General features: G+C 35.6%; 1 protein-coding gene across 6 annotated transcripts in view; it reads left to right on the top strand.

Annotated features, from left to right (window-relative positions):
• Nucleotides 1-21,011, top strand: part of LOC123931496 (zinc finger protein 420) — a 166,526-nt gene extending 145,515 nt beyond the window's left edge. For 3 of the 6 annotated variants that reach the window (XM_045988660.1, XM_045988664.1, XM_045988661.1), the window contains one exon: nt 17,821-21,011. In XM_045988660.1, coding sequence (XP_045844616.1) covers nt 17,821-19,751 — 1,931 coding nt within the window. In that variant the 3' untranslated portion in view covers nt 19,752-21,011. Of the gene's footprint in view, nt 1-1,537; nt 1,653-6,806; nt 6,891-17,820 lie in introns of those variants that run through there. The other 3 variants (XM_045988666.1, XM_045988665.1, XM_045988667.1) reach the window with 3 other exon arrangements.

A 21,011-nucleotide genomic window follows, 5' to 3' on the forward strand; every position in this document is an offset into this window, starting at 1 on the left:
CTAGATTTGAATTCAGGGACACTTGAAATATTAAAAACAGACTATCCATTGTTACAATTTAGATCTGCTAAAGGAGCTCAAAATATTTTTTAAAAAATAGATGCAGAAATGTATGGTTTTTCTAATAGAAGAGCTTATATTATTTACATAGTAATAGGGTAGATCAAGTCAGGGCAACACAGTCCATTACAACAAATACATTCTCTTATTTCTGTTTTATAATTTAATATTACATTTTAAGAACTTCGTATTTTACATTAAATGAGTGTGCCAGAACCACCTTTTATTGGAAAAGAGCTCAGGAAGAATATATGATTGTCTAAGAAAGTTACTTGTTTTTTTCCTGTAGACAAGAGACACCCTATATCAGTTAAAACTTCAACAAGTGATTTTCCAACCTACATGATCACTTTCTTTGGATTCTTTAAGTCCCTGGAATGTAACTATCTGTTGCCCATTCACTCTTTACTTGGAAGACTTTATGAAGTTATTGGTTGGTACACTGCCTTTCAGAGCCCAGGCCATGTGGGAAAAAAAAAAACAACTTCTCACTTGAAAAGAAAAGCAAGAGCTTTTCAGCACAATCTCTCTAAGGAATCCCACCTAATCCCTACTTCTCCCTTTTGATCTTTTATGGTAGTCCTTCCCACTGCCAAAGGAGGGACTTTTCCTTTCCTCCAGTGAAAACAACGCTTTTATTTAAACTTGGGAATCTATTCCATTCAAGATTTTTTAAAAATTTAGACTTATATCATTTTCTCCCTTCTTTAAAATGTACTCATTCATTCGAAATACATTTACTAAGAGCCTATTCTTTGCCAAATAAGGTTCATATTCTGCCACATTCTCATGGGAGAAATAAAAAGTAAACAAGGAAATAAAAATATATGTGTATTTGTGTGCCTATATATGTACATATATACATTTATTTAATAAATATAACAGTTGCAAGTAGTAATAAAGAATATGAATAAAGGTAAAGATAAAAGTTAGCTCATAGGCAAATGAACTAACTGGGGAGTATGGGTGGTCTATTTTATAGGTAGATTTTTTTTTTTAATTCTTTTTGAGAGAGGGAAAGCACCAGCAGAGGGGGTGGAGGGACAGAGGAAGAGGGAGAGAGAGAATCACAAGCCGACTCCCTGCTGTATGTGGAGTCTGATGTGGGGCTCAGTCTCAAAACCCTGAGATCATGATCTGAGCCGAAAACAAGAATCGGATGCTTAACTGACTGAGCCACCCAGGACCCCTACGTAGGACAATTTTCAAAAACCTCTCTAAAGAGGTCATGTTTGAGGGAAGACTTGACTGATAAAAGGGTATGAGTCAGGCCAGTCTATGGGGGAATGGTATTCCAGCAGATGGAGTAGTAAGTGTAAAGGGCTTGGGGTGGGTGTTAACTTAGGAGGAACAAAAAACATAATTAAAGAGTGAGTGATAGAGTAATAAGAAATAAATATAGTTAAACAACTTCAGAAAAGGAGTCCAAATTTTTTTTTTTATTTTTTGAGGTGGGGCCCTCTGACTTCTGGCCAAAGAAAATGCACATCCTCTCTGAAGGAAAGTAAGAGGGCTTTAGAATTCCCCAAAATTAAGATCAACAAAAGAGGAGGTCACAAAGATCATCAAACCCACAAGGAAACAGGTCATAGGTGAGTGATAGACAATGTAAAGAAACAATAGATTACATGGCAAATGATTTGGCTTATTGGCATTATTAGATATAAATGTAAAATGTTGGTGAAATGTCTTAAGAAATAAGCAAAATCACAAAAATGACAAGCAATGAGATTTTCATAAAGGATCTGATTTGAAAGAGAACCAGATAGAACATTTCTAAACTTTCTGGTTAGATTAAAAAAAAAAAAAGCAGTAATAGATTGATAAATTTGCATGAAAATTGTTTTCTTTATAAAAAGACATAAAGTAAAAGACATTGGGTGAAGATATTTGCAATTCATATTGACAACAGTAAAATTAATACCTAGGATATAAAAAGCTTTTATAGAATGAGAAAAAAGTAAATAAATTTTTTGAAGAATTGGGTAAAAGACATGCATAGGCAGTGAGGAAAAGGATATAAATCAAGGAACTGAACGACTTATGCTCTGAAAACTACAAAACATTGATGAAAGAAATTCAAGACAACACAAATGGAAGGATACTCCTTGCTCACGGAGTGGAAAAATTAATAATTGTGAAATGTCCATACTACCCAAAGCAAACCATAGATTCAGTGCAATGCCTAACAAAATATCAATGGCATTTTTCACAAAATTAAAACAAATAATCCTAAAATATATATGGAACCACAGAAGACCCTGAATAGCCAAAACAATCTTGAGAAAAGAACAAAGCTGGAGGTATAGCAATTTCAGATTTCAAGATATACTACAAAGTTGTAGTAAACAAAACAGTATGTACTGGCACAAAATAGACACATAGATCAATGGAACAGAGATCCCAGAAATAAACGCACACATACATCATTAATTAATCTACAGCAAAGGCAGCAAGAATATTCAGTTGGGGAAAAGAGGGTCTTTTGAATATGGTTCTGGAAAAACTGGACAGCTACATGCAAAAGAATGAAAACTATAGCACTTTCTTATACCATACACAAAAATAAACTCAAAATGGATTAAGACCTAAATGTGAGACCTGAAATCATAGAACTAAAAGAATACATAGGCAATAGTCTCTTGGACATCACTCTTACCAACATATTTATGAATATGTCTCCTCAGGAAGGGACACAAAAGCAAAAATAGACTATTGGGACGACATCAAAATAAACAGCTTTTGCACACCAAAGGATACCCATGAATAACATGAAAAGACAACCTACTGAATGGAAGACAATATTTACAAGTGGTATATCTGATAAGGGGTTAATACCATTATGTTAAAATAAAGGGAAACACAAATAACCAACAGACATGAAAAATTGCTCAACTTCATTAGCAATCAGGAAATGCAAATTAAAGCTGCAGTCAGATAATGATTTCACATACCCTGGAGGGGCAAAAACTTAAGTGGTAGTACCAAGTGTTTACAACTTTTGGTGGCAGAAATGCTATATACTTCATTTTCACAATAGCCAAAAAGTGAAAATGACCCAAATGTCTGTTGACCGATGAATAAATGAATAAAATTTGGTATCATTTTACAGTGGATAATTATTTAGCAATACAGTAACCAAAATGTGGAAATAACCCAAATGTCCACCAGCTGATGAAAGGATGAATAAAATTTGGTTTATCCTTAAGATGGAATATTATTCAGCAATAAAAAGGAGTACTGATACATGCTACAACATGGATGAACCTTGAAAACATGCTAAGTGAAAGAAGCCAGATACAAAGACTATATATTACATGATTCTGTTTTTATGAAATGTCTACAATAGATGATCTATAGAGATAGAAAGTAGATTAGTGGTTGCAAGTGCATTTGGGGTAGGAGGTGAAGGTGAATGGAGAATGAGAGTAGGGAAATTGGAAATGACTACTAATAGGTACAAGGGTTTTTCTTTTTTTTGAAGTGATAAAAATATAAAATTAGATTGTGGTGATTGTTGCAGAATTCTGTGAATATACTAAAACTTGCTTAATTGTATACTTTAAGTGAATGAACTGTAGTTATGTGAATTATATTTGAACAAATCTGTTGCTTTGTTTTGTTTTGTTTTTTAAGTGTTCCATACCTTACTGATGGCAGTATCAATTGACATAACCACTTTAAAAAAAAAAATGTGGAAATGATTTCCAAATTTGTATGCATAGCTGGGTTCTTTTAAAAATTCCAGATCCCTGGACACACTCCAGTCCAATTAAATTACAGTCTCTGGGCATGGGACACAAATATTTTATGAAACTTCTTAGGTTCAAATGTTCAGACATGTTTGGTAAGCACTATAGTATATTATCTGAGAATTTATTTTTTTTATTTTAAGGTTCACTCCATTTAATTGCTATTGCCTGGATTAATTTTTCCCATATTTTATGTTTTTTGTTTGTTTGTTTGTTTACTCTTTTAATCTTCTGTGCTTTCTTTTTTATTTCTTAATCAAGATGGATACAGCTTACTGGGATTTTTTGTTAATTCCATTTTCCCCCTTGTTTAACTTGGAAGACATATACTATTTATATATCTTTAGTGGTTATTTTTAATTTTTTATCACATATACTGTATTTCTTTTAATGCAAATGCAGTTTTTTTGTTATTATTGCAGTGATGTTTGAAAAATATATGCATTTATATAAATGAAAATGGACTTTTATTAATTGTTAAATGTATTAATTAATTTGAAGACACTCATTCAATCCATATACATATTTGTTTGCATACTGCTTTACAGAAGTCTTTTTTATTTCCAAGTTTTTATTTAAATATAGTGCAACACTAGTTCCAGGTGTAGAATTTAGTGATTCATCACCCCCGTAGAACACAGGGCTTATCACAACAAATGCCCTCCTTAATACCCATCAACTATTTAACCCATCCCCCTGCCCACCTCCCCTTCAGAAGCCATCAGTTTGTTCTGTATAGTTAAGAGTTGTTTCTTGGTTTGCCTCTCTTTTTTTCCCCCTACTATGTTCATTTGCTCCTTAAATTCTACATATGAGTGAAATCATATGGTATTTGTCTTCTCTGACTGACTTATTTTGCTCAGCATAATACACTTTAGTTCCATCCATATCACTGCAAATGGCAACGTTTCATTCTATTTGATGGCTGAGTAATATTCCTTATATATATATACGTACACACACCACATCTTCTTTAGTTGTTCATCCGTTGATGGACAGTGGGGCTGTTTCCATAATTTGGCTATTGTTGGTAAGCTGCTATAAATAGAGTGTGTGGGGCGCCTGGGTGGTTCAGTGGGTTAAAGCCTCTGCTTTCAGCTCAGGTCATGATCCCAGGGTCCTGGGATCGAGCCCCTCATCGGGCTATTTACTCAGCAGGGAGCCTTCTTCCCACCCCACCCCGCCTGCCTCTCTACCTACTTGTGATCTCTCTCAATCTCTGTCAAATAAATAAATAAATAAATATGGGGTGCATGTATCCCTTTGGATCAATATTTTTGTATCTTATGGATAAATACCTAGTAGTGCAATTACTGGATCATAGGGTAGTTGTATTTTTAACTTTCTGAGGAACTTCTATAAGTTTTCCACAGTGGATGCACCCATTTGCATCCCCACCAACAGTGCATGAGCATTCTCCTTTCTCCACATCCTCGCCAACACCTGCTGTTGGGAAAACTGGACAGCAACATGCAAAAGAATGAAACTAGACCACTTCCTTACACCATACACAAAAATAAATTCAAAATTGATTAAGACCTAAATGTGAGACTGGAAACCATTAAAGTCCTGAAGGCAAACATAGGCAATAACCTCTTTGACATCAGCTGTAGCAACTTCTTAGTAATATGTCTCCTGAGGCAAGGGAAACAAAAGCAAGAATAAGCTGTTGGGACTATATCAGAATACAAACCTTCTGCACAGTGTAGGAAACAATCAACAAAACTAAAAGGCAGCCTACAAATGGGAGAAGATATTTGCAAATGACATACCTGATAATGGGTTATATCCAAAATATATAAAGAACTTATCAAAATCAACACCCAAAAACCAGATAGTCCAGTTAAAAAATGGGCAAGAAGACATGAATAGACATTTTTCCAAAGAAGACATACAGATGGCTAACAGACACATGAAAAGATGCTCAACATCACTCATCATCAAGGAAATACAAATCAAAACTACAAAGAGATATTACCTCACACTGGTCAGAGTAGCTAAAATTAACAACACAGGAAAACAAATTTTGAATGAATCATATGCCCCACTCTCACACCTGAGATTTCAAGGCAACCAGTTGAAAAATAGAAAGGACTGTGTCTACCTTGAAATAAATTGGAAGCTGTTGTGCCATTGAGTTAAGGTTCTATAAGGAGATAAGATATTGACATCTCTTATGTCACAATAGCATCATTGTCACAGAATTCTTACCAGGAGTCTACCCTCAATATACACTCTTTCTCTGTACTTTTACAAACACTGCATACCTGTGATTCCTGGTGAGTTTAAGTATTTCAGGAGTATTTGTGCCTGTTTGGGTCCTTTAATCATTATTATTATTGTTTGTGCCACTTAAGGAATACATACTTAACAAAGACTAAAGTTAATATCTCCCTTGTCCCAGAACAATATAAAGGATATATGAAGAGTCTTAGAATGCTTTAACTTTGATTAATCTTTCCTATCTATTATGTTGTCTGGTATTTCAGTTCTGTTTTCTTTTTAACCCCCAAAATGGGCATTATTTTTGTTTTATAATGAAAGTGTTTGCTTATAGATTTATTCACCTGATTATCCTTTTTAAAAATTTTTTAAAAAGATTTTATTTATTTATTTGACAGACAGAGGTCACACGTAAGCAGAGAAGCAGGCGGTTGGGGGGGGGGGGGGGCGCACGGAGAAGCAGGTCGATTCAGGGCTTGATCCCAGGACCCTGGGATCACGACCTGAGCCAAAGGCAAAGGCTTTAACCCACTGTATCACCCAGGCGCCCCTCACCTGATTATCCTTTTACTTGCAAAACTATTCCTCCTCTATTATACCTTCCTGCTGAGATCATTTTATTTGTCATGAAATACATTAGGCAAATCCTATTGTTAGTAAATGCTCTGTTTTTATTTTTGTTGTTGCAAAGTAACTTTTGTTTCACTTTCATTCCTGCTTGATGACTTAACTGGGTATAGAATTCTGTACTGACAATTATTTTTTTCTCAGCACTCTGAAGATATTATTCCACTGTCTTCTGGCTTCTATTGTGCTCTTGAGAAGTCTGCCTTCTGTCTCATTATTGTTCCTTTTGTAAGTAATCTGTATTTTCTCTCTGGCTGCTTTTAAGATTTTTTTCTTAAGATTTTAGTATAATTGATTATATTGTTTTATTTCTAGAACTTAGATATTTTCTTCCTCCCTGAGATCTTACTTTTTTTTTTCTTGCTTCTATTTAGTTCCTTTCTCATGGTTTTGACTTTGTATTTTACATTTCATGCATTTCAGTCATTATTTTATATGTATCTTTCAGCATTCAGTAATTATAGAGAACAGGTCTAATAATGCTGCTTCTTACATTCATGTGGATTCCTGTGTAAATTATTTTTTTCTTCCTTTTCATTGAAAGTCTAGGCCAAGATTCAAATGTTTCTTGTCATTTCCTTTGAGGTCTCATGGATTTTTTTTCCCTTGAACTGTAAGCCTTGAATAGTTCTGTTTTTATGAAGACGTTCAGTGCTGATTTCTGACATTTTGTGGGCCCATGGTTTGTCTCGGATTTTATCAAACCATTAAGATAAATACAAACTGGCAGTTGAAGTCACCAAATGTCATGAGGGTAGCTGTGACTTCAGGGCATGTTTACCTCTAGTTTCTCACTTCACTGTGCCTCTTTTGGATTTTCTTTACTTTTTTTTTTTTTAAAGCATGGAATACTTTTAAAAAGATATATGTCACAGGTTAGCCAGTATTTCAAGGTGTTTTCAGGAAATCTGATGCACTATTCACATATTTACAATTGTGAATCCTGTCTTTAAACATGCTGTATCTATTTTTTATGTCCTTTGTAAATTTTTTTTTCTTAAAAAATCTTTTGCATTTCTTATTAAGCAATTTTCTCAGTACTTTATAAATACTGATACTCTACATAGGAATATTTTGTTGTATGATATTTTCTAAATGGTTAGTACAGGTATATACACACATGCACAATACACACACATACAGATAATAAAATGTTGATTTCTGTAAGTTGATGATAATCTTACAGAAATATCTAATAATTTCCAGTGGGTAATATTGGATTTCTAGGTAGATAATTTGAGTTTTATATATGTCTTATTTCTTCCTTTTCTATTTTAACCAGTTTTTGAAAACTATAACCCATAGGAGCTGATTGAGTATTTCATAATTTGAAAACAATTCCTATCTTTTTTCAGACTTTCTTGAAAGTACTAATGTTTACTGAATATGTTTTTACAGGTTTCTGGTAAATACTCTAAATTAATTAGGTGAAAGAAGAGCCATTCTTATTTTAGAGAGTTTTTAGTATAGGATCTCATAGATTTTCTTTTCTTTTTTAAGATTTTATTTATTTAAGATTGAGAGAGAGTGAGCATGAGCTAATGGGCAGAAGGAGAGGGAGAAGCCAACCCCCTTCTAGCAGAGAGCCTGATGCAGGGCTTGATCCCAGGACCTCGGGATCATGACCTGAGCCATAGGCAGATGCTTAATCGACTGAGCCACCCAGGCACTCAAGTAGATTTTCTGATATTGAATTACTCCTGCATTTGTGGGATAAACTTATTTAATTGTGCTGTATTAGTCCTTAAATACATAGCTAGATTCTACATTGCTAATGTTGATTTTTAAATTCTACTAATGTTGATTCATGAGATTGACTTAGTTTTCCTGAGCTCTCATTGTTTGTTATTTCAGTTAACTATGTAAAATGACTTGGGTGGATTTCCAGATTTTTGTTATGTTCAACAATTATGTATGGTTAGAATTGTGTATTCTTTAATGATTTGGATAATCTTGCCAGTGATACCATCAGTCACTGGTATCAGTGGCCTTTTAGGAGCATAGACATTGAACTCACATTTAAAATTCTTATGTGGTTATTGATATATTCTCAGATTTTCTTTTTTTATTTTTGTATTCTGAGATTTTCTTTCTTCATGGATCATTTTTTATTAATTTCATCCATTTCATCTAGTTTTTCTAATTTACTGTTGAATTACAGGTTTTTCTCATAAGCACTTTTCTTAATTTTGGGGATTTATGTTATTCTTTTTCCTTTTCAGTGTTTTGGGTTTGTACCCAATCTGATTTTTTTCCCCCAACATGTCATATTTTTCTATTGTTTACTTGATTTGGAAGGAATGAATGAACTTATAGCCATTTCTATTCTTTACAAATTCTGGCTTATTCATTTTCTCATTTTTAGCTAGCTAATTCTTTTTTTATTTTGTTTCTTCCTCTTCTTGAGTTGAAATCTTAATTCTTTTGTTTTTAATTATTTCTTGTTTTCTAATAAATGCATTTAAGACTGTAAGTTTTCTGTGGATACATAATCTGAGTATCAGGATTTCACACCAAGTTGCTCTTTTGGTATTTAGTTCTAAATTTTAAGTTTAATTGCTATTTCCTTTTATGACAAACATTATGTAGAAGTTAATTTTAGGATTATATTTTGGCATTATTTTTACAATTTCTAATCTTTTTTTAATTTCTTTTTAAGATTTCATTTATTTATTTGACAGATCACTAGTAGGCAGAGAGGCAGGCAGAGAGAGAGGAGGAAGCAGGCTCACTGCTGAGCAGAGAGCCCGATGATGCGGGCTCCATCCCAGGACCCTGAGATCATGACCCGAGCTGAAGGCAGCGGCTTAACCCACTGAGCCACCCAGGTGCCCTGTTTTTGTTTTTTTTTTTAAACCATTAAGTTTCATATGTAGGCAGTTGAGGACAGCAAATGTCCCAAGGGTAGCTGTGGCTTCAGAGTATGTTTACCTGCCTAGTTTCTGGTTCATTGTGGACTCTGTAGATCTTCTTTCTTTTAAGCTTGGCATTCTTTTGGTAGGTTGTTTCTCATGTTTTATTCAGTATTTATTGGTGTTCTTCAGGAAATCTGATGCACCATTTACTGTTATAGCCCTAATATACAAACAGTCCCTTTACACCCTCAAATTTCCTCATGCTGGGGGCACCTGAGTGGCTCAGTTGGTTAAGTGTCCAACTTGGCCAAACCAAAAACTTGAGCTGAAAGCTCAGGTCATGATCTCAGGGTCATGAGATCAAGCCCTGTCTGGAACTGTGTGCTCAGAGTAGAGTCTAATTGAGATTTTCCGCCTCTCCTTTCCCCTCTGCCTCTCCCCCTGCTTGTGCTCTCAAAATAAATAAATAAATAAAATTAAAAAATTCTTTTTTCCTCATGCTGCCCCAGTGACCTATTTTCTATCCCTAAAATTTGCCTTTTCCGGAATATTATATAAATGGAATAAAAATATCTAGCTTTTCTGGTCTGGCTTTTTTCACTTAGTAAAATATATTTGAGATTTATCCACAGTATTCCATGTATCTGTACTTACTGTTTATTCCTGAATAGTGTTCCATTGTGGGGAAATGCTAGAGTTTGTTGATTCATTTCACTTTTGAGGGACATCTGGGTTTCCATTTTCTTAATTTGCATATAATTGACACAAATGTTGCATTAGTTTTAGGTGTACAAAATAGTAATATGACAGCTTTATACATTATGCTGTGTTCACCACAAGTGGAACTACCATTTGTTCTGAAGCATCACTCTTAGAGTATCATTAACTGTATTTCTTATGTTGTGCTTTTTAGTCACATGACATTCATTCCATTAACAGGAAGTCTGTGTCTTTCATTCAGCTTCTTCCATTTTTCCCAACCCTCCATGTCCCTCACCTCTGGCAACCATCAGTCGGGTCTCTTTATATGTAGGTCTTATCTGCTTTTTGTTTGTTTATTAATTTTTTTTTTTAGATTCCACTCACTGAAATCATATGGTTTTATTTTTAAGATTTTATTTATTTGAGAGAGAGAGAGAGCACAAGAAGGGGAGGGTCAGAGGGACAAGCAGACTCCCTACTGAGCAGGGGCCTAGTGTGGGACTTGATCCTGGAACTCCAGGATCTTGAGCTGAAGGCAATCAGCTAACAACTGAGCCACCCAGGCACCCCTGAAATCATGTTTTTTGTCTTCCTCACTCTGACATATCTCACTTAGCATCGTAATCCCTAGGTCCGTTGAGGTTGATGCAAATGCCACAGTCGCATCCCTTTGGATGTATGATATTCCATTACATATATATATGATATCTTCCTTATCTACTCATCTGTTATTGGGCACTGGGTTGCTTTCATATCTTGGCTGTTGTAAATAGTGCTGAAATAAACATGGGGTGCATGTATCTTTTCAAATTACTTTTTCATTCCCTTTGAAATTATTGGTCTGTATGATATTTCTATTTTAATTATATTATGCTGAGTGAAATAAGTCAAGCAGAGAGAGTCAAGTATCATATGGTTTCACTTATTTGTGGAGCATAACAAATAACTTGGAGGACATGGGGAGATGGAGAGGAGAAGGGAGTTGAGGGAAATTGGAAGGGGAGGTGAACCATGAGAGACTATGGACTCTGAAAAACAACCTGAGGGTTTTGAAGGGGCGGGGGGTGGGAGGTTGGGGGAACCAGGTGGTGGGTAATAGGGAGGGCACGTATTGCATGGAGCACTGGGTGTGGTGCAAAAACAATGAATACTGTTACACTGAAAAGAAATTTTAAAAAAGTGAAAAAAAAAATTAGACAAGAGAGGGGTGCCTGACAAGCTCTACTGGTAGCGCATACAACTTTTGATTTCAGGGTTATAAGTTCAAGTTCCACATTGGGTGTTGAGTCTACTTAAAAAAAAATAGATTAGAACAAAATTTTTGGTATTATTTCCATGTATTCTATTTAATATCAAAGTAACTATTACATAAAATAAAATTAAGTCAATTTATTTTAAAAAATTTTTGTTTTAATCAACTGGTGCTCATCTCAGTAGACACACTCCTTAATCCCCATCACCTATTTCACCCAGTAACCCCACCAACTTCCCCTTTGGTAACCATCAGTTTTCTATAGTTAGGAGTCTGTTTCTTGGTTTGTCTGTTTCTCTCCGTTTTTCCTCTTTGCTCATTTGTTTTGTTTCTTAAATCCCACATGAGTGAAATCTTATGGTGTTTGTCTTTCCCTGACTTATTTTACTTAGCATTATACTCTCTAGCTACATCCATGTCATTGCAAAAGGCAAGGTTTCATTCTTTTTCATGGCTGGATAATATTTGTCTCTCTCTCTATATACATATATCTTTATTCATTCACTTATCAAAGGACATATAGGCTGCTTCCATATCTTGACTATTATAAGCAATGCTGCTATAAACATTGGGGTGCATGTATCCCTTTGAGTCAGTGTTTTTGTATTCTTCGGGCAAACACCCAGTGGTGCAATTGCTGGATCATAATGTGGTTCTTTTTTTAATTTTTTGAGGAACCTCCATACTGTTTTCCACAGTGGCTGTACCAGTTTGCATTCTCACCAACAGTGCATGAGAGTTCTTTTTTTCTTCTCATCACCAACACCTGTTGTTTCTTGTGTTATTGATTTTAGCCATTCCAACAAGTGCGAGGTGATATTGTAGTTTTGGTTTGCATTTCCCTAAGGATAAGTGATGATAAGCACCTCTTCCTGTGTCTGTTGGCCATCTGTGTGTTTTTAGAGAAATGTTTGTTCATGTCTTCTGTCCATTTTTTACTTGGATTATTTGTTTTTGACTATTAAAGTGTATAGTTCTGTATATATTTTGGATACTAACCTTTTATTGGATATGTCATTTGCAGATACCTTCTCCCATTCCAAAGGTTGCCATTTAGTTTTGTTGATTGATTCCTTTGCTGTGCAGAAGGTTTGTATTTTGATGAGGTCCCAATAGTTTATTTTTGTTTTTACCTCTCTTGCCACAGGGGACCCATCTAGAAAAAAGTTGCTATGGCTGATGTTAGAGAAATTACTGCCTGTGCTCTTTTCTAGGATTTTTATGGTTTCAGGTCTCACATTCAGATCTTTAGTACATTTGAATTTATTTTTGTGTATGGTGTAAGAAAGTGGTCAAGTTTCACTCTTGCATATTGCTGTCCAGTTTCCACAAAACTTTGTTGAAGAGACTTTTTCCTATTAGATATCCTTTCCTGCTCTGTCAGAGATTCATTGACCATGTAACTGTGGGTTTATTTATGGATTTTCTGTTCTTTTATTGTCTATGTGTCTGTTTTGATTACTATGGCTTTGTAATATAACTTGAAGTCTGGAATTGTGATGCCTTCAGCTTTGCTTTTCTTTTTCAGGGTTGCTTTGGCTATTTGAGATCTTTCGTGGTTCCATACAAATTTTAGGATTATCTGTTCTAGCTCTGTAAAAAATGCTGTTGGTATTTTGACAGGAATTACATTAAAAGTATAGTATAGATTGCTTTGGGTAGGATAGACATTTTAACAGTGTTTGTTCTTCCAATCCATGAGGACGGAATGTTTCCCATTTCTTTGTGTCATCTTCAATTTCTTTCATCAGTATTTTATACTTTTCAGAGTACAGATGTTTGACCTCTTTGCTTAGGTTTATTCCTAGATACCTTATTTTTGGTGCAATTGTAAATGGGATTGTTTCCTTAATTTTTCTTACTGCTGCTTCATTATTGGTATATGAAATACAACATATTTCTATAGTTTGATTTTGTGTACTGCATCATTACTGCATTGGTTTATCAGTTCTATCAGTTTTTTAGTGAAGTCTTTGGGTGGGTTTTTTTTTTAAAGATTTTATTTATTTATTTGACAGAGATCACAAGTAGGCAGAGAGGCAGGCAGAGAGAGAGGAGGGAGCAGGCTCCCTGCTGATCGAGAGCCCAACGCAGGGCTCGATCCCAGGACCCTGGGATCATGACCTGAGCCGAAGGCAGAGGCTTTAACCCACTGAGCTACCCAGGTGCCCCGGGTTTTCTATATATAGTATTATGTCATCTGCAAATAATGGAAGTTTTACTTCTTCCATACTGATTTGGATGCCATTTGTTTTCTTTTTGTTGTCTGATTACTGTGGCTACGACTTTTATTCTGTGTTGAATAAAAGTGGAGAAAGTAGACATCCTTGTCTTGTTCCTGACATTAGGGGAAAGGCTCTTAGTTTTTCTCCATTAAGGATGATGTTAGCTGTAGGTTTTTCATATATGACCCTTATTAAGTTGATGTATGTTCCCTGTAAACCTACTTTATGAATGGATGTTGTACTTGTCAAATGCTTTTTCTCCATCTATTGAAATGATCATAAGGTTCTTATTCTTTCTCCTCCTGGTGTGATGTATCATGTTGATTGTTTTGCAAAATTGAACTACCCTGGCAACCCAAAAATAAATCCCACATGGTCTTGGTGAATGGTCTTTTTAATGTATTGTTGGATTCAGTTTGCTAGTATTTTCTTGAGGGTTTTTGCATCTGTGTTCGTAAGATATATTGACTTGTAGTTCTCTTTTTTTTTGTGGTGTCTTTATCTGATTTTAATCAGGCCTCATAGAATGAACTTGTAAGTTTCCTTCCTCTTCTGATTTTGGAATAGTTTATGAAGAATAGGTATTAACTCTTCTTTTAGTGTTTGGTAGAAATGGCTTGTGAAGCCATTTGGTCCTGGACTTGTTTGTTGGGGATTTTTTGGTTATTGTTTCCAGTTTCAGTTGTGATAGCTTATATGTTTGGTAGGTTATGTGTTAATTTGTATGTTTGTAGGAATTTATGATTTCTTCTAGGTTGTCCAATTTGTTAGCGTATAGTTTTTCATAATATTCTCTGATAATTTTATATGGTATTTATTGTTATTTCTTCTCTCTCATTTGTAATTGTATTCCTTTGTATTCTTTCTCTCTCTCTCTCTTTTTTTTTGTAAGTCTGGCCAATTTTGTTGCTCTTTTCCAAGAACCAGCTTTATTGATCTGTTTTGTGTGTGTGTGTATGTGTGAGTATAATTGATCTGTTTTTATATATATTTATATATAATATCTGTGTTATATAGATACATATCTTTTATATAGATATATTATGTATTTATGTATACAAATATATTAAATGTATATTTAAATATATATATATATAGTGTAATTCTTTTTTCTCTCTTTTATTCAGCCTGATTGCTTTCCATTACTCTGTGTTATACGTTATTGATTTGTTCCTCTGCTTCATCCAGCCTTCTGTTCACTCCTCCAAATGTGTTTCTCATTTCACTTCTTGAGCCCTTCCTATTACGTTATTCCTTATCTCTGTTAATGGTCTCACTGGTGTCTTCCACTCTTTTGTCAAGTCCAGTGAGTATCCTTAAGAGCATTACTTTAAATTCTCCATCAGGCATGTTACTTATATCTGTTTTATTTAGATCTCTGGCCATGACCTTGTCCTGTTCCTTAATTTAGGACAAATTCCTATTTTCTCATTTTGTCTAAGTACTCTATGCCTGTTTCTCCGTGTTAAAAAATTCAGGTAATCTCCTTTTCTTGAGGGTAGCAGCCTTATAAAGAAGAGTTTCTGCTGTGTCATGCAGTGTAGTGTCTGTGTTTCCTAGGGCCTGATGCTTTAGGGAGTTTCTCCAGTGTGTGCTATGTGTGTTATGCTGGCATGTCCTGGCTGCTTCATCCTTCAGGCTAGTCATCTGCAAAGCCTTTCTTTGTCTGTTATGACCAACATTTGGTCCCTAGCCACAGTGGTATGCATTTTTAACTAGGTGTGCTCTGGTCTGCTTGTGAAATGAGATTCACCATCGCCACTGGAACTGAGGCCTCACTAAACTCCTAGATCAGGAGACACAGTGTTAGTGCAGTATTTGATCCAGTATTCTGGGACTGGGGATCTGCCAAGTGTTACTGGGAAGGGTGATTCCACTGTAGCTTGGTGGAGCTGGGGCTTGTTGAAAGCAAGTTGAGTAGCTAGTGTTGTTACTGTGTTAGTTCCCACAGGTGGCTCTGGGTTTATGCTGAGGGATGGGGGAGTGAAATGGCACCTGCTAATTCCTTTGTTCCTTGAGGGGTCTCTCTGTGATTGCTGCCTCTCAACTGACCTCTCCACTGTGTGCCCCAGGTCCTCTTCAAATCACTATTTCCATATTGTATGTCCGTTGGCTGTCTGACCTGCCTTTTCTACAAGAGCAGCCCCGTGTCCTCCAAGCTCTCTCAGAGCCACACACACTGACCTTTTAAACTCTGGGCGTTAATCTCCACTGGTTGCATGAACTCTCAAAATTTGGGTCCTTTCACTTTCCAAGCCAATTGCTATGGGGATTTATTTTCCCCATGTGCTTCCCAATGTACTAGTCTGTCTCTTACCCTTCTCCATGTCTGCAACTCCCTCCCTACCACAGCAGACATGATCAGTTTCTCTCCTAAGCTGCATCTCCAGACTTCCTAACTTCTTTGATGTGTCCTCTTCTTTACTTTTAGATATGGAGTACACATCTTCAGATCGATTTCTGGGGTACTTAAGGTGATTTGATAGTTGTGTAGTTGTATTCATAGAACAAGGTGAGCCACGGGTGGTCCTACTCTGCTGCCATCTTCACCCACTCTATATTTTTTTATTTTTTTGAGGAACGTCCATATTGTTTTCCACAGTGGTTGCCCAATTTACATACCCATCAACAGTACATGAAGGTTCCTTTTCCCCTATATCCTTACCAACACTTGTTATTTCTTGTCTTTTTGTTTTTAGCATCCTAACAGGTGCAAGATGATGATAGCTCACTGTGGCTTTGGTTTGCATTTTCTTGATGACGAGTGATGTTGGGCATCTTTTCATATGTCTGTTGGCCATCTTTATGTCTTATTTGGAAAAAATGTCTGTTCAGGTCCTCTGCCCATTTTTTAATCAGGTTGCTTTTTGGTTCAGAGTTGTTTAAGTTATATATATATATATTAACCTCTTTTGGGTATCTATTTGCAAATATCTTCTTCCACTCAATAGGTTGCCTTTTTGTTTTGTTAATGGTTTCCTTTGCTGTGCAAAAGCTATTTTGATGTTATCCCAATAGTTTATTTTTCCTTTTTGTTTCTCTTGCCTTAGGGGACATAACTGAAAAAAAAATGTTGCTGTCAACAATGTCAGAGAAATTACTGCTTGTGTTCTCTTCTAGGATTTTTATGGATTCAGATCTCCTATTTAGCCCTTTAATCCATTTTGAGATTGTTTTTATGTATGGTGTTAAAAGACAGTCCAGTTTCATTCTATTGTGTATAGCTGTCCAGTCATTCCAGCACTATTTGATGAAGAGACTGTCTTTTCCCCATTGTATATTCTTAACGTTCTTTGTCATAGATTAATTGACTATATAAGTGTAGGTTTGTTTCTGGTGTCTCTATTCTGTTTTATTGTACATGTGTCTGTACCAGTACCTTTCTCTTTGGATTACTGCAACTTCATAATCTACCTAGAAACCTAGATATTGTTTAATGAAACTGTATGGGTCAGGTTGTGGTATGAAAGGTAAGTAGATATTAGTATAGGTAATAGTAAATAATATTTGAAAAGCACTGATGTAAGCCAGTCATTTCTTTTGGGTATTGGTTACCTATACCAGATCCTAAGCTTATAATTCCTGCCCTAATAATCCCACTGTGAGTTGAAAATTTTCTAAGTTTAATACACCTACTGAACATCATAGCTTAGCCTCTCCTACTTTAAACATGCTCATAACACCTAAAGTAGTCTATAGTTCAGCAAAAGTATCTAACTTAAAGATTATTTTATGATAAAGTCTTGAATACCTCATGTAATTTTTTTTATACTATTACTGAAACTGAAAAGCAGAGTGATTGTGTGGGTGCAGAATAGTTGTAAGTATATCACCTGTTTAACCTCACAATCGTGGCTGCCTGGGAGCTGTAATTTACTGCGACTGGTCAGGATCATGAGAGTATTGTACTGCATATTGATAGCTCAGGAAATTAACAAAATTCATAATTGAAGTACAGTTTCTACTGAATATATGTTGCTTGTATACTATCGTAAGATCAAAAGTTTATAGGTTGAACCATCATAAATTGGTTACCATCCATAGATATTTTCACATATAGTCTTTTCTTCTATAGGTTCTCCTGAAATGACAACAGGAATGTTTGATGTTCTCTTATCTTTCAGACTTGCCTTCAAGGAGTGCAAATAAAGACTTATCTCCAAAAAATGACACTTATGAAACAGAACTATCCCAATGGGAAATGAGTGCCAGGCTTGAAAACTGTGATCTTGAGGAGTCCAGTTCCAGAGATTATTTGGAAGTAAGAGGCACATTGGAAAAGCAACAAGAAAATCAGGAGGAATATTTCAGGCAAGGGATGATCATATATGAAAAAATGTCCATTTTCAATCAGCATGCTTACTTATCTCAACATCCTAGGTGTCATTCTACTGAGAAACCCTATAAATGTAAAGAATGCGGGAAGGCCTTTAGACGAGCCTCACACCTAACTCAACATCATAGTATTCATACTGGTGAAAAACCCTATGAATGTAAGCAATGTGGGAAGGCCTTTAGTCGTGATTCACAGCTCATTCTTCATCAGAGACTTCATACTGGTGAGAAACCGTATGCATGCAAGGAATGTGGGAAGGCCTTTACTCAGAGCTCACAACTTATTTTACATCATAGAATTCATACTGGTGAAAAACCATATAAATGTGAAGAATGTGGGAAAGCCTTTATTCGTAGCTCACAACTTACCCGACATCAAAAAGTCCATACTGGTGAGAAACCTTATGAATGTAAAGAATGTGGGAAGGCCTTTACTCAGAACTCACAACTTACTCTGCACCAGAGACTTCATACTGGTGAGAAACTCTATGAATGTAAAGAATGTAGAAAGGTCTTTACTCAGCTCTCACAACTTATTCTACATAAGAGAATTCACACCGGTGAAAAACCTTATGAATGTAAGGAATGTGGGAAAGCTTTTATTTGTGGCTCACAGCTTTCTCAGCATCAGAAAATTCACAATGGGGAAAAGCCATATGAATGTAAGGAATGTGGAAAGGCCTTTATTCGTGGCTCTTTGCTTATGCAACATCAGAGGATTCATACTGGTGAAAAGCCCTATAAATGTGAAGAATGTGGAAAAGCCTTTATCCGTGGTTCACAACTTACTCAACACCAGAGAATTCATACGAATGAGAAGCCTTATGAATGTAAGGAATGTGGAAAGACCTTTAGTCATGGCTCACAACTTACTCAACATCAGAGAATTCACACTGGTGAGAAACCCTATCAGTGTAAGGAATGTGGAAAGGCTTTTAATCGTGGCTCGCTCCTTACTCGACATCAAAGGATTCATACTGGTGAAAAACCCTATGAATGTAAAGAATGTGGGAAAACTTTTAGTCGTGGCTCAGAACTTACTCAGCATGAGAGGATTCACACCGGTGAGAAACCTTATGAATGTAAGGAATGTGGGAAGTCTTTTATTCGTGGCTCACAGCTTACCCAACATCAGAGAATTCATACTGGTGAGAAGCCGTATGAATGTAAAGAATGTAGAATGGCCTTTACTCAGAGTTCACATCTTTCTCAACATCAGAGACTTCATACTGGTGAGAAACCCTATGTATGTAATGAATGTGGGAAGGCCTTTGCCCGTGGCTTACTACTTATACAGCATCAGAGAATTCATACAGGTGAGAAACCATATCAGTGTAAGGAATGTGGGAAGGCCTTTATTCGTGGTTCACAACTTACTCAACATCAGCGAATTCACACTGGAGAAAAGCCTTATGAATGCAAGGAATGTGGGAAGGCCTTTAGTCATGGCTCTCAACTTACTTTACATCAGAGAATTCATACTGGTGAGAAGCCCTATGAATGCAAAGAATGCAGAAAAGCATTTACTCAGAGCTCACATCTTTCTCGACATCAGAGAGTTCATACTGGTGAGAAACCCTATCAATGTAAGGAATGTGGGAAGGCCTTTACTCGTGGTTCACAACTAACTCAACATCAGAGAAGTCATATCAGTGAGAAATCTTTTGAATATAAGGAGTGTGGGATAGATTTCAGTCACAGCTCTCAAGTTTATATATGAATTACCTGGTTCTTTATGATTAAGATAGCCTTCTCTGGTCATTAATCCATTATTATCAAAGAATTCCTAAAATGTGAATAGGGGAGCGTATTTGCCTCATAAAGTTCAGCATCAGTGAATTCTAATGGGGGAAAGATACTGTTAATGTAATCTATGTAGAAAAACCTGTCATTACTGGAAACCTATTAAACTTTAGCTTATAATAATAGAGAATAATTCTGTTAATATAGTAAGTATATTGAGGCCTTTGGCTGTAGAATATGTCTTTTCCAACATTATTTTGACTCTGCCAGCTACTTTCCTTCATGACATTTATAATTAACCTCTGCTTTGGCTTAATCATTTCTAAGATAGGCCTAATACCTTCCTTGTAAGATTCTTGGAAGTATTATTTGAGACATTTCATGTAAAGTTCTTAGAGCAGTGCCTTGAACATAGCATACCGCAAGTATTAGCTATCATTCTTACTAGTATGATTTTAGAGAATTTGCATGAGAAGAGGACACTTAGGGGTATAATGAATGTTGAGAAATCTTTCATCAATATTTGACCCTGACTGTTTGAGTGGGGGCCACTGTATGCTGTAATGAACATGAGAAAGCTTTCATTCACATCTTATTCCATATGCTAGAAGAGGAAATTCATACTGTTGGGGCTGGGGGGAGACAAAAATTTGTCAGTGGATTAATCAGTGGATTGTTGAAGAGAGATAAAGTGAATTGTAACAAGGTCCAAAAACTCGTATGTCCTATCATTTTTACCATAATTCAATAATATTATTTAAGAAATGAAAAACAATGGCTAGCCAAAATAAAATGTCCTACTAGGAAATTTCTAAAAACTTGTAAGTACATCTTTTTAATTAAACTAAAAATAAACTGATATTACTATTTTGCAGTGAAACATGACATTCTGTCACAGACTGCTACTTCCCTACCCAATATCCATTTTTCTTTAGAATTCTTGGCTGAAAAATGATCTCAGCCTCTTTTGCAGCTCAACAAGATGGAAGTGGTATTTGTACATGTAGGACATTTAAGAATACCTTTTCTCTCTCTGCATTTCTTTGTTTCCCTGCCTACAATGTGGACATTTAGTTTATAGCTCTGGTGATTTTATGGAGAATTTGAAAATGATTATCTGGGTACTAAGGATGATGGAGCAGAAATACAGAATGAGTCTACACCTGTACTGATTTTTTGGAACAGTTGTACCAATTCTGGTCTGTCTGCCTCCTGTATTTCTTTATATAAAATTCAA

This window comes from Meles meles, chromosome 19 (assembly GCF_922984935.1).
Source record: "Meles meles chromosome 19, mMelMel3.1 paternal haplotype, whole genome shotgun sequence".
NCBI classification, from domain to species: Eukaryota; Metazoa; Chordata; class Mammalia; order Carnivora; family Mustelidae; genus Meles; species Meles meles.